A 12,478-nucleotide genomic window follows, 5' to 3' on the forward strand; every position below is an offset into this window, starting at 1 on the left:
CTGGTGGAACTGTAGGCTGACAGGTCTCTGGATTCAGATGGTCTTAGAAGAGGTGGCTAATAAAGTAGTAGATATATTGATGTTAATTTTCTAAAACTCTCTAGATTCTGGAATGGTTCCATCAAACTGGGAAGTAGCAAATGTAACTCCTCTATTCAAGAACTGAGGGAGGCAGAAAGCGGGAAACTGTAGGCTGGTTAGATTGACGTCAGTCATGAGGAAGGTACTAGAATTTATCATTAAGGCATCATTATAGCTGGGCACTTAGAAAAACTCAAGGTAATTGGTTTTGTGAAAGAAAATTTATTCAAGATCTTTGAAGGAGTAACATGCACTAAATAGTTGAATTTCCTGAAGACATTTGATAACATGTCACATCAAAGATGATTGCGAAAATAAAAGCTCATGATGTAAGGGATAACAAATTATCCTGGATAGAAGACTGGCTAGTAGCAAACAGACAGTATGCATAATTGGGTCTTCTTCTGATTGGCAGGATGTAAAGAGTGGAGTTCTGCAGAGTTCGTGCTGGGGTCTCAAATTTTTGCAATTTACATCAGTGACTTAGGTGAGAGTAGCAAAGGTCTGGTCACTGAATTTGCAGATGACATAGAGATAGATAGGAAAATGTATTGTGAAGAGGAGATAAAGAGGTTGCATAGGGATAGGGATAGGTTGTGAGTGGGCAAAATACTGACAGTTGGAGTATAATGAGTATAATGTGGGAAAATGTAAGGTTGTTCATTTTGGCTGGAAGAATAAAAATTTGATTTTGCTTTTTTTTTGGCTTGATTTGTTATTGTCACATGTATGAGTATACAGTGAAAAGTATAGTCTCTTGTGCACTGCCAGACAAAGCATGTCATTGATAGGACAGGAAACGAGAGAGTGCAGAATGTATTGTTACAGTCATAGCTAGGGTGTAGAGAAAGATCAACTTAACACAAGGTAAATCCATTCAAAAGTCTGATGGCAGCAGGGAAGAAATTGTTCTTGAGTTGGTTGGTATCTTTTTCTCGACGGAAGAAGGTGGAAGAAAAACGTCCGGGGTGCATGGGGTCATTAATTATGCTGGCTGCTTTGCCGAGGCAGCGGGAAGTGTAGACAGAATCAATGGATGGGAGGCTGGTTTGCCTGATGGATTGGGCTACATTCACGACCTTTTGTAACATCTTGCTGTCTTGGGCAGAGCAGGTATTACTTGAATGAATAAGGATTGAGAATTCCAAGATTTGCCTTTTGAACTACTATCATTGGAAATGTGCTAATGCATAAACATTCTCATAGCTATCTTTATTCTGGTAACTTGTCTGGGTACCCAAGCAAGAAAAATTTGCGTAAATCAGACCATCCATACGAAGGACTTGTAAAGTATTGCCAGCCTCCTTTTCGTTGAAATATTGACCAGACTGTAACATGAATTCCTTCTAGCATGCAGAAGAAAGCCAGCAATAACTGATTTCAGTGTGTTAACCAATCTTTGCGCACAACTGTTGTAATGAGGAATTTCAATCAATAAAATAATACAGATCAGATGCATTTTGTACAGTGACTCACTGATGTTTTATTTCCTGAAATAAATGACGACAAAACCCAATGGTTTTTAACTTCAGTATAATCATGACGATAACACCAGGAGCTAATTTATTTTCACCTCTCAATGGCTGAAACATGAGATTATACAAATCATTGCTTATTACAGTAGCGATTTCAAAAAATGCATTTGGCTTCATAAATCCATTTATATTTAAGAACATTTGAGTCAGTCTTTCTCTGATCTAATCAAAGTATCTCTCTGTAGAAATTCTGGATGCAGATATGGGCTTCCTTTGCATATGTATGGCTTCATTTTGTTGCAGCAGCCAGCAAGGATGCGAAAATTGAATTCTGATTTTGTACCAGCACAGCTGGCTTGTCAAATTCTACAGCCTGAAAAAGAATAACCGAATATTGTAATTATCTTATCAGCAATCTCACAAATACAGACTAATGAAAATCAGTAGGTAGTATAGTCATGCTGCCAATAATAATGTCACAGCCAGAGTTGTGCATTTTTAGCATTGTAGCAAAGACAGACTTTGACTATCCAATGGGGCAGGGAAAACACAACTACCATCACATCATATTGCTGTTCTTAGTTAGAAGTTAGTCTTTATACTTACTAATATTTTATACTCTTCATATAAGTAGCTCCATCAGTGTGTTCTAATGGTGATTCCATTTATATTGTGCCTTTTGCTATCTAAAGGAATAACGACTTTGATTTATACACACCATTGTGATGGAGATATAGGATGGAACAATTTTAAACTTTGCAAATGAGTTTTATCGAATTTAATGTCAAAATGGTCTCTGTTTAATGGTCTCTGTCTAATGGTCAAATGATTAAACACAATGATACATCAGCTTCAACTGTTCAGATGCTGGGTTGTGTGTTGGTACTGGCAGCAGAAACATACTGATAGTGTCCAAAAACATGTAGGGAATTTGTGCAATGTTCGGCAGGGCATTCGTTTACCTTTCCATTATCCATAACTAGAATTCTGTCACATTCCAGAACTGTGTTTATTCGATGTGCAATTGTCAGCATTGTGCAGTGTTTAAACACTTCCCTGATGGTCTGTTGGATTAATGAATCAGTTTCTGAATCAATGGATGCTGTAGCTTCATCTAAAACGATAATCTAATGGAGAAATTAATCACAGAGAATTTCTTCAGAGAAAATAATTGCATTTGTATAATACTTCTTCAATTACTCGAGAATTAACAAAAAATATTATGATACCACTGGACAGGAAGGTCCCAAAATAGAACATGACTCAAAAGACTGTAACTTTTAATTTTTATTAGAAAGTGTGGGTGAACAGGATTGCTAACAACAAAAGAAAATGATTAAACATGAAAAGTGTGACTACAATTCCATCACTCCCACTTATCTTCACAAATTACATAGACTTCAAGGAGAAGACTTTTTTGTTTCGGTCTTCACGGAGGAGGACGTGAATAATTTGCTGGGTGTTAGCGATGGAAAGATGGTAGGAGTGGAGGGCCTGAATGACATTATTGTTACTAGTGAGGCGGTGCTCGACAGACTGGAGGGACTGATTGTGGACAAGTCCCCAGGACTGGATGGAATGCATCCTAGGGTTCTGAAAGAAATGGCGGAGGTGATAGTGGATGCCTTGGTGATTATTTTCCAAACGTCACTGGATTCCGGGGAAGTGCTGGAAGATTGGAAAACGGCTAACGTTACGCCGTTGTTTAAGAAGGGTGGCAGGCAAAAGGCGGGGAATTATAGGCCAGTTAGTTTAACGTCTGTTGTGGGAAAAATGTTAGAATCCGTGATCAAGGAGAAAATAGTGAGGCATCTTGAGGAGAATTATTTGGTAGAGCAGACGCAGCACGGTTTCGTTAAGGGGAAGTCGCGTCTGACGAATTTATTGTAGTTCTATGAGGATGTGTCTAGGGCGGTGGATAGAGGAGAGCCAGTGGATGTGGTGTTTCTTGATTTCCAGAAGGCGTTTGACAAGGTGCCTCACAAGAGGTTATTACAGAAGGTCAGGGGGCATGGAGTTGGGGGTAGGGTGTTAGCGTGGATAGAGGATTGGCTGTCAAATAGGAGGCAGAGAGTGGGGGTCAATGGGTGCTATTCGAATTGGCGGTTGGTGACTAGTGGAGTGCCCCAGGGGTTGGTGCTGGGGCCTCACCTATTTACCATTTATATAGATGATCTGGAGGAGGGAACCGAGTGTATGGTGTCGAAATTTGCTGATGACACCAAGATTGGTGGAACGGCAAATTGTGCGGAGGGTGTGGAGAGTCTGCAGAAGGATCTAGATAGGCTGGGCGAATGGGCCAGGAACTGGCAAATGTGAGGTTGTCCACTTTGGTAGGAATAATGGTAGGAAGGACTATTACTTACATGGCAAAAAACTGCAGCATGCGACGGTGCAGAGGGACCTCGGGGTCCTTGTGCATGAGTCGCAAAAACCCAGCCTGCAGGTGCAGCAGGTGGTCAGGAAGGCAAATGGGATGCTGGCCTTCATAGCGAGGGGGATTGAATATAAAAGTAGGGAGGTCTTGCTGCAGCTGTATAGGGCATTGGTGAGGCCGCAGCTGGAGTACTGTGTGCAGTTTTGGTCGCCGCACTTACGCAAGGATATTTTGGCCTTGGAGGGAGTGCAGAGGAGGTTTACTAGGCTGATTCCGGAGTTGAGGGGGTTGAACTATGAGGAGAGACTGAATAAACTAGGCTTGTACTTGTTAGAGTTTAGAAGAATGAGGGGAGATCTCATTGAGACATATAAGATGATGAATGGGATGGATAGGATAGAGGTGGAGAGGCTCTTCCCGCTCAGAAAGGACAGTAGGACTAGAGGGCACAGCCTCAAGATAAAGGGGGGGGGGGGCGGTTTAGAACGGAGTTGAGGAAGAACTTCTTCACTCAAAGGGTGGTGAATCTCTGGAATTCTCTGCCCGTTGAAGTGGTGGAGGCTGCCTCGCTCAATATTTTTAAGACGCGGGTTGATGGGTTTTTGATAAGAGAGGGGATTAAGGGTTATGGGGAGAGGGTGGGAATGTGGAACTGAGCCACGACAGATCAACCATGATCTTATTGAATGGCGGGGCAGGCTCGAGGGGCTAGATGGCCTACTCCTGCTCCTATTTCTTATATTCTTAAGACAGGTTATAAAGTATTTATTTTGCTATAATGGCCCATAACTTCTTGGCCCAATAATAAACCCCGAGAGTCTAGGAACTTCCCATGTAAAAGTTTACCTGGCAACTGCCTAGAAGTGCTAATTTCCCTTGAACAATTATGCTGGGCTGGGAGCCACCACTAATTCTGCCAGCTTTACCCTGATAGTTACTCTGAAAGAGTTAGAAAAAAATAACTTGCAACCCCAGAGCAATTATTTAAACAGACCCAGCCTCTCATGGGACATCCTTCACACATACACCGCCACCCGCCTCCCCCCCCCCCCCCCCCCCACAGCAGATTCCCCCTTACCACCCCCTTCTCAGCCCAGCCTGACCCAACTCAACACTTTGGCTGGACCAGACCACACCTCCTCCAGAGCACTCCCCTCCTTGATGCAACCACCCCCCTGATAAAAGCCCCACCCCACAGACCCAACTCAACCTACCTGACAACCACCCCCCCTCCTAGTTTGGCCCAACCTGATCCGACCAGCCCCTCCACTCACCTCCCAGTCTCTCTTCCTCCCCTCCCTCCCAGTCTCTCGCCCTCCTCTCCCTCCCATTTTCTTGCCCCACCTCCCTTTACCTTTAACTCCATAAACTCCCTAAGCACAATAGAAACATAGTTAAAATGAAACCAAAAATTCCCATATATGCAAACACCTTTGTTTAACATGAATCTAACCTGAGTTTTACCCTCAAACAGAAACATGAATTCACACTCACTTAAATCTATACCTTGGGGTAATTGTTCTGCTTCCATCACCATGAGAATTATCATGGGCAGGGTGAAAAATTTAATGGACCTTTTATAAATCCATTGATCTGGGGCGGGAATTCCCAGTCTCAGGGCAAGTGTGGTCTGAAAATTCCACCCCTCATTTCTATCATCCAACAAAGTGAGTCTGGAGCCTGACAAGAATGAGTTATTTTGATGTAGTAATATAGGCAAACAACGCAGTTAACTATCCAGGTTGTACATGGTGTGGAAGAAAAATTAAAGATCACAATGTTTATTGAAAATTGGAATGAGTATGATAACAAATATTCACATTTTATCTGTTCAATATACCTACCTGTCCACCGATTTTTGTAATATGTTACAAGAACTTGGTTTCAATACTTGAAAACACACAATTTGCTTAGTTTAATTTTACAAATTAGTTTATTTACATAATAACAGTGACCTTAGTTCAGTAAATACAGTAGAAAGGCCATTTAGATCCAAAATGGTAACTGTTTCGCTCCACAGATGCTGTCAGACCTGCTGAGTTTATCCAACATTTCCTGTTTACATTTCAACAAGTGCTTCATTTGACATGAGGAAGCAGTTCTGACATTCGTAATAAGATTTTCAGAGAGGAATATCCTTTTTCAGTTGTTTTTGTTTTATCTTTACAGGGTTCAAACCATCCGCGCTGCATATGTTGGTGCTTTATTTATTGTTCTGGATCAGATACCAATTACTTCAAATCAATGCCCTCAGAAAAATGCAATTTCTAGATTAAGGTCTGACAGCATCTGTGACAAGATATTAGAACTAACATTTTTAGTTTGGATGATAGGTTTGAAAGGTTGGCTGTCTTCTCTCTCAACGGATGCTGTCAGACCTGCTGAGATTTTCCAGCATTTTCTGTTTTTGTTTCAGATTCCAGATCTGCAGTAATTTGCTTTTATTCCAGATTAATGTAACTGGTTTCAGTAACTGTCCATTTTAAGATATTTTTGAGAACATCTGTTTAGTCCTTTAACACATTTCATCCTTTTGTTAAAATCTAACTTCAAGCTTCTTTTTCTTACCTTTGAATTTCTCAGAAGCACTCTTGCCATGCAAAGTAGCTGACGTTCTCCAACAGAAAAATTTTCCCCGTTTTCAATTACTTCTGACTCCAGTTTCTTTGGAAGCTTTGAAATCTTCAAAATAGAATCATTTTTTCACAATGAACAGATAACAATTGGTTTCCTTCTTCCATAAAAGTGCGAAAACAATCTTTACGCACTCTGTGCACATGAGAATGTAATCAATGCCTTTAGAGTCATAGAAACAGGCCCGTCGATCCAACTTGTCCATGCCGCCCTTTTTTTAAACCCTGAAGCTAGTCCCAATTGCCTGAATTTGGCCCATATCCTTCCATACCCATCTTACCCATGTAACTGTCTAAGTGCTTTTTAAAAAAACAACATTGTATCCTACCTCTGGCAACCTGTTCCAGACACTCACCACCCTCTGTGTGAAAAAATTGCCCCTCTGGATACTTTTGTATCTCTCCCTCTCACCTTAAACCTTTGTTCTCTAGTTTTAGACTCCCCTACCTTTGGGAAAAGATATTGACTATCTAGCTGATCTATGCTCTTCATTATTTTATAGACCTCTGTAAGATCATCCCTCAGTCTTCTACGGTCCAGAAAAAATCCAGTCTCTTCTTATAACTCAAACCATCAAGTTCCGGTGGCACCTAGTAAATCTTTTCTGCACTCTTTCATGTTTAATGATATCCTTTCTATAATAGGGTGGCCAGAACTGTACACAGTATTTCTAAGTGCGGCCTTACCAATGTCTTGCACAACTTCAACAAGACATCCCAACTCCTGTTTTCAATGTTCTGACCAATGAAACCAAGCATGCTGAATGCCTTCTTTCACCACTTTATCCACCTGTGACTCCACTTTCAAGGAGCTATGAACTTGTATCCTGAGGCCTCTTTGTTCTGTAACTCTCCCCAGCGCCCTACCATTAACTGAGTAAGTCCTGCCCTTGTTCAATCTACCAAAATGCATCACCTCACATTTATCTAAATTAAACTCCATCTGCCATTTGTCAGCCCACCGACCCAATTGATCAAGATCCCATAGCAACCAAGATAACCTTCTTCATTGTCCATGATGCCACCAATCTTGGTGACTTCTGCAAACTTACTAACCATGCTTCCTATATTCTCATCCAGATCATTAATATAAATGACAAATAACAATGGACCCAGCACTGATCCCTGAGGGACACCACTGGCCACAGGCCTCCAGTTTGAAAAACAACCCTCTACAACCACCTTCTGGGCTTCTGTCAACAAACCAATTTTGTTTCCATTTAGCTACCTTACCCTGGATCCTATGAGATTTAACCTTCTGCAACAACCTGCCATGCGGTACCTTGTCAACTGTTGATTATTAGAATTTTGGTGATTTAGATGGTAGAATAAAAGTTTTATAATCTTAGGGCTGAATTTTCACAGCACTTTTTTTATTGATTAGTGTCACAAGTAAGCTTACATTAACACTACAATCAAGTTACTGGGAAAATCCCCTAATCGCCACACTCCAGCACCTGTTTGGCTACAGTGAGGGAGAATTTAGCATGGCCAATGCACCTAACCAGCACGTCTTTTGGACTGTGGGAAGAAACCAGAGTACCTGGAGGAAACCCATGCAGACATGGCGAGGATGTGCAGACTCCCCACAGTCAGTGACCCAAGCTAGGAATCGAACCTGGTGTTATGCCACTGTGCTGCCCATCTTTGGGATTGGGCTGGGAGGTAAGAGAGCCAACTGTATGGCAGAGGAAATTGTCAGAAGCGAGTGCTGCCATGGCATTGTGGGGGGTGGGCAGTGGGAGGGGGGCAATTTTGACATGCCCTGCCCATCAGGTATTAATCCACCTAAGTGGTCAATTGAGGGTCATTTCTGTCCTCATACAATCATTTTTCCCAAGCCAGGAAGGCTCACCACTACTTGGGAAGACCATTGAGTAAACTCTGCAAACTTCCACTGAGTTCTGGAGGGTGGAAAATAGATTGCCCTCCTTCATGGGCAATCCACAAATCATGATTGGCTTCCCTATTGCCCTCCCCCATGGCAGCAGTGCTTTTGTGCACAGCCCTGAGGAGGTGTCTTAATTGACTGACAGCAGCAAAATGCTGGTCTTCAAAAAGCAATTCAGCCCTTTGTGTTATATATTTATATATTTCATAATTGTTATTTATAAAGTGGGGCTCAACACATATATAGTTTGACAGCAATGCAACTTGCACGCTGTTAATGTTTTGTTGACTTGACCTTATTGGTAATCTTTCTGTAACATGGATAATGGCACACTCCTGGAGTTGTGTTGACCAAAGCTAATTGATTTTAGCCTGAGTGCTGGTAGTCACTTGCAGTTTTGGGACATCTATTGAGTTCTCTTGCAGTTTGGTCTAAAATCAATACGTTCCTTCGAAGGAGGTATTATTCTTTCAAGGCTCATTCTTTCTGAAGGATGAAGCATTTATTTTGGTACAAAGAAAGCAAAGTAAAGGGATAGGAAAGTGAGTATTTCATCACAAAGTGAATTAAAAGCATAATCCTGTGCAAATTGCTCTGATTGTCACCAGATTATAAAATAACATCTGACAAACTATTTGAACTGAAGTTAATACTGGAGGAAATATTGGCTAAGACCCAAAAGTGAGCTCTGGGAATGTGAAATTTATGCTGCCTGCTCATTGCAGTGTGTAGCTAGCATTAAGTGGCCTGTAGAATGACTGTTTTCTGACCAGGCAATGCCAAATCCTGAGAGACTCAGAAGAGTTGAAGCTAACCTGAACTTCTTAAAGGAAACGTGCAGCTTTTCAAGGAGAGGTGCATTTTGGCTCAAGGACGTGATTCATTGCATAAATAGAATCATAGAATCCCTACAGTGCAAAAGGAGGCCATTCAGCCCATCTACCCTGCATCGACAACAATCTCTACCTAGGTCTTGTCCCTGTAACCCCACATATTTACCTTACTAATCTCCCTGACATTAAGGGGCAATTTAGCATGGCCAATCCATCTAACTTACACATCTTTGGACTGTGGGAGGAAACTGGAGCACCTGGAAGAAACTCACACAGACACAGGGAGAACATGCAAACTCCACACAGACAGTGACCCAAGACCAGAATTGAACCCGGGTCCCTGATGCTGTGAGGCAGCAGTGCTAACCAAAATGGCTTTGACCTATAAAGCGACAAAAGTAGCGCAACATAGTAGACATCAACCTTCTCCAGTACAGTACTGGTGGCCTTGGTGCAGGAGATCAACATAAGGAGAGATACTCTGCCCACAGATATCCAGAGACTCTCTGGACAAACCCAGATCACTCAAACATACAGATCACTGTTTGGGCAGTGCAGCCCTAAGGACATGGGTAATATACCAAAAAAAGTTCAACGATTTCATAAGGTATCAAGGTCAGTTATTGTATCTTCAACATTTCAACATAAACTTCACCCACTGCTTATGGCGCCACATCCTCATCTCTCACTCAACAATTTCCATCAGTCACATCTCATAGCTAACATTCATAACTTCCTCTCTCCACACACACATACCACTGCAGCCCACTTGAATGGCAGTCCATCCACCATCAATACACTGCAGAACTTTACCAAGGCTCCTTTGACAGCATGTTCCAAACCCACCTTGAAGGATAGGCATGGGAGCCCCACCATCTGGAAGTTCCCCTCCAAGCCACTCATCATCCTGGCTTGAAACTATACTGTCTATGCTATATTTGGAACTTCAGTGTTACATGGTCAAAATCCTGGAAATCCCTTCCCAGCAGCATGGTGGGTATATTGACACAATATGGACTGCAGCAATTCAAACAGATGGTTCACCACCATCTTCTTAAGGGTAATTAGGGATGGGAAATAAATACTGGCTGAGCCAGTGATGCCCATATCCTATGTAAGAATTAACAAAGAAAGACCTCGCATCTCTATCTCCCCAGTTGCAGATACTGTTCAATCATGACAGGCAAATCAACTGAATGGGCTGTAGACTGACACTTTCCTCTCTCCTGCAGTACAGCCAAAAGCAGCATCTGCTAACTAACCAGGATAGGCATAGCTGTGTGTCCTCATCTCAATAGAAGAGTTAGTGTTAGCCATTACTAGGCAGCATGGCTGAATCTCTGGTCAAAGATAGGCCAAAAGTATCAAAGAAGATGGTATGCTCTTACTTAATCCTCCCTCTCACATTCCATTTCCCTCCCAGCAGACAACCTCTTCTGTGTTCCAAGTTGCAAATGGTCTAAGCTTGTATCTCATGCTGTCCCCCTTCCTCTTTCCACAAGCCCACATTGTGCCTTTCTCCTTTCAGTGGCTTGGGAAGGTGAATTGCAAGAGGAAGAATAGAGTGTACTGAGCTGTAATGTTCTATGTTCTATAATGAGACACCATCATTTCAGGCCATCAGCTCTATACTAAAATTGTGTCGACTTTAAAGGGTAACTTAGAGGTGAAATAGTGAGTCATTGAATTCAAGTATTCGGCAGCCAAGGAAAACAACTGCACAGGTATCAGCTCACCAGAGAGTGAGATTGCACACACATTCTGCTGCAGGTGCTCTGATGAAGACCTTGATGTAGTGGAGTATAGGAAAATGCGGGTGGGTTTGCACACCACAAATGCTTGGAGCATTGACATGACTGCCAGAAAGTCACTGTCAAAGAACATGGAAGAGGCTGGCACCAACTTGGCACTGGGCTTTGTGTAGAACTTGGAGCCCATTCTTTCCAGTATAAAAGTACATATTCAATTGTGTGAAGTTGAGAGTGGATAGTTACTGGGGCATTCAGACTGATAAAGTCACCACAAGGATTAAATTGGTATTACACATCACCACCTCCCTAGTTTGTAGATTTCTGCCACATTGAAATCCTTAATGAAATGTTGCCTGATATGGCCCACAGTAGAAGTGTCCTTGTACAGTGCGAACCCCATTTTACACCCAAAGCACACAATCAAGCTGAATTATTTGACCAGTGTACTGGATCTGCTAGCTAAAACATGGCTGAGCACATCTGGAATTCTTGATGAAATAATCTACAAAGCAACAACTGCTGTGATTATGGAAAACAGTTTTTGTGCTGCTAAACATTACAACATTAGACTGTTGTTAAAAGCGTAAAGCAAGTAATTATCTATTGTCAACAAAAGACCACAGGAGTTTCATCACTTGATTTATTAATATTAATGAGCATAGTGTTTTTGTCTTTGAATTGTTTTAAGCATACCATATCTTTCATTCGGGTCCTTTCGAGAGCCTCCCAAATTGCATCCTCTTTGTAATTCCCAAAAGGGTCTAAGTTGTACCTTTGGAAGAGTACAGAATTCAATCCATTGGAGATAAATTCAAGTCAATATTTGTATAAAAGAGTATGGAATTGAAGTAAGGTGCTATTATTTTAAAGAAGGCAGTTGCTAGGATATCAGCATGTTAAAGACTCCAGAATTGAAAACAAAATAGTGCAAGATTTAAAGTAAAATATTCATACAAAACAATTTGACAGAATATGGGTCATGCTATTGATTACTCATCCTGTCACTTCAGCCAATGAAATACACTATCTAGCTCTGTGAGGAGACACTATTAGGTTTCATATAAAGCCAGTAGATAATATTGTTGAAATACCTGCAATTTTTTTCAAATTTATTCCGTGTTCTCTGATTATAATAAATTCCTATTTATGAATTTGAATCGTGACAATAACGTATGAATATTATAACATTTCTAGTTGTGTTACTAAAAGGGAAGGAGATGAATGACACAGCATTCTGAAGCTAGTTGTTTAACTCTTCCACTTGGGGTTATGTGGTGCTTACTACTTGGATACTGAAACCTTCCTCTGATTAATAAAATCCTGATGCCCTATAATGATGCAAATGTGTCACATATAACTTCATGCGAATTGTCCACTGGAAAAGTAATAAGTTTCATTATTAGTAATTACTTTTGTTGATTAGATTATGGCTGCATG

At 41.4% G+C, this 12,478-nt stretch overlaps 1 protein-coding gene across 1 annotated transcript in view; it reads right to left on the reverse strand.

The window, feature by feature from the left end:
• Positions 1–1,731: 1,731 nt before the first annotated feature.
• abcc12 (ATP-binding cassette, sub-family C (CFTR/MRP), member 12) overlaps positions 1,732–12,478 on the reverse strand; it is an 89,880-nt gene continuing 79,133 nt past the window's right edge. Inside the window, exons 26-29 of the mRNA XM_080187595.1 lie at positions 11,735–11,813; positions 6,502–6,615; positions 2,519–2,683; positions 1,732–1,929 (exon numbers count right to left, since the gene is read on the reverse strand). Of these exons, the coding sequence (XP_080043721.1) occupies positions 1,846–1,929; positions 2,519–2,683; positions 6,502–6,615; positions 11,735–11,813 (442 nt within the window). The 3' untranslated portion in view covers positions 1,732–1,845. The remainder of the gene's footprint in view (positions 1,930–2,518; positions 2,684–6,501; positions 6,616–11,734; positions 11,814–12,478) is intronic.

Source organism: Carcharhinus amblyrhynchos, chromosome 4 (assembly GCF_965287045.1).
Source record: "Carcharhinus amblyrhynchos chromosome 4, sCarAmb.v2.hapA, whole genome shotgun sequence".
NCBI classification, from domain to species: domain Eukaryota; kingdom Metazoa; phylum Chordata; class Chondrichthyes; order Carcharhiniformes; family Carcharhinidae; genus Carcharhinus; species Carcharhinus amblyrhynchos.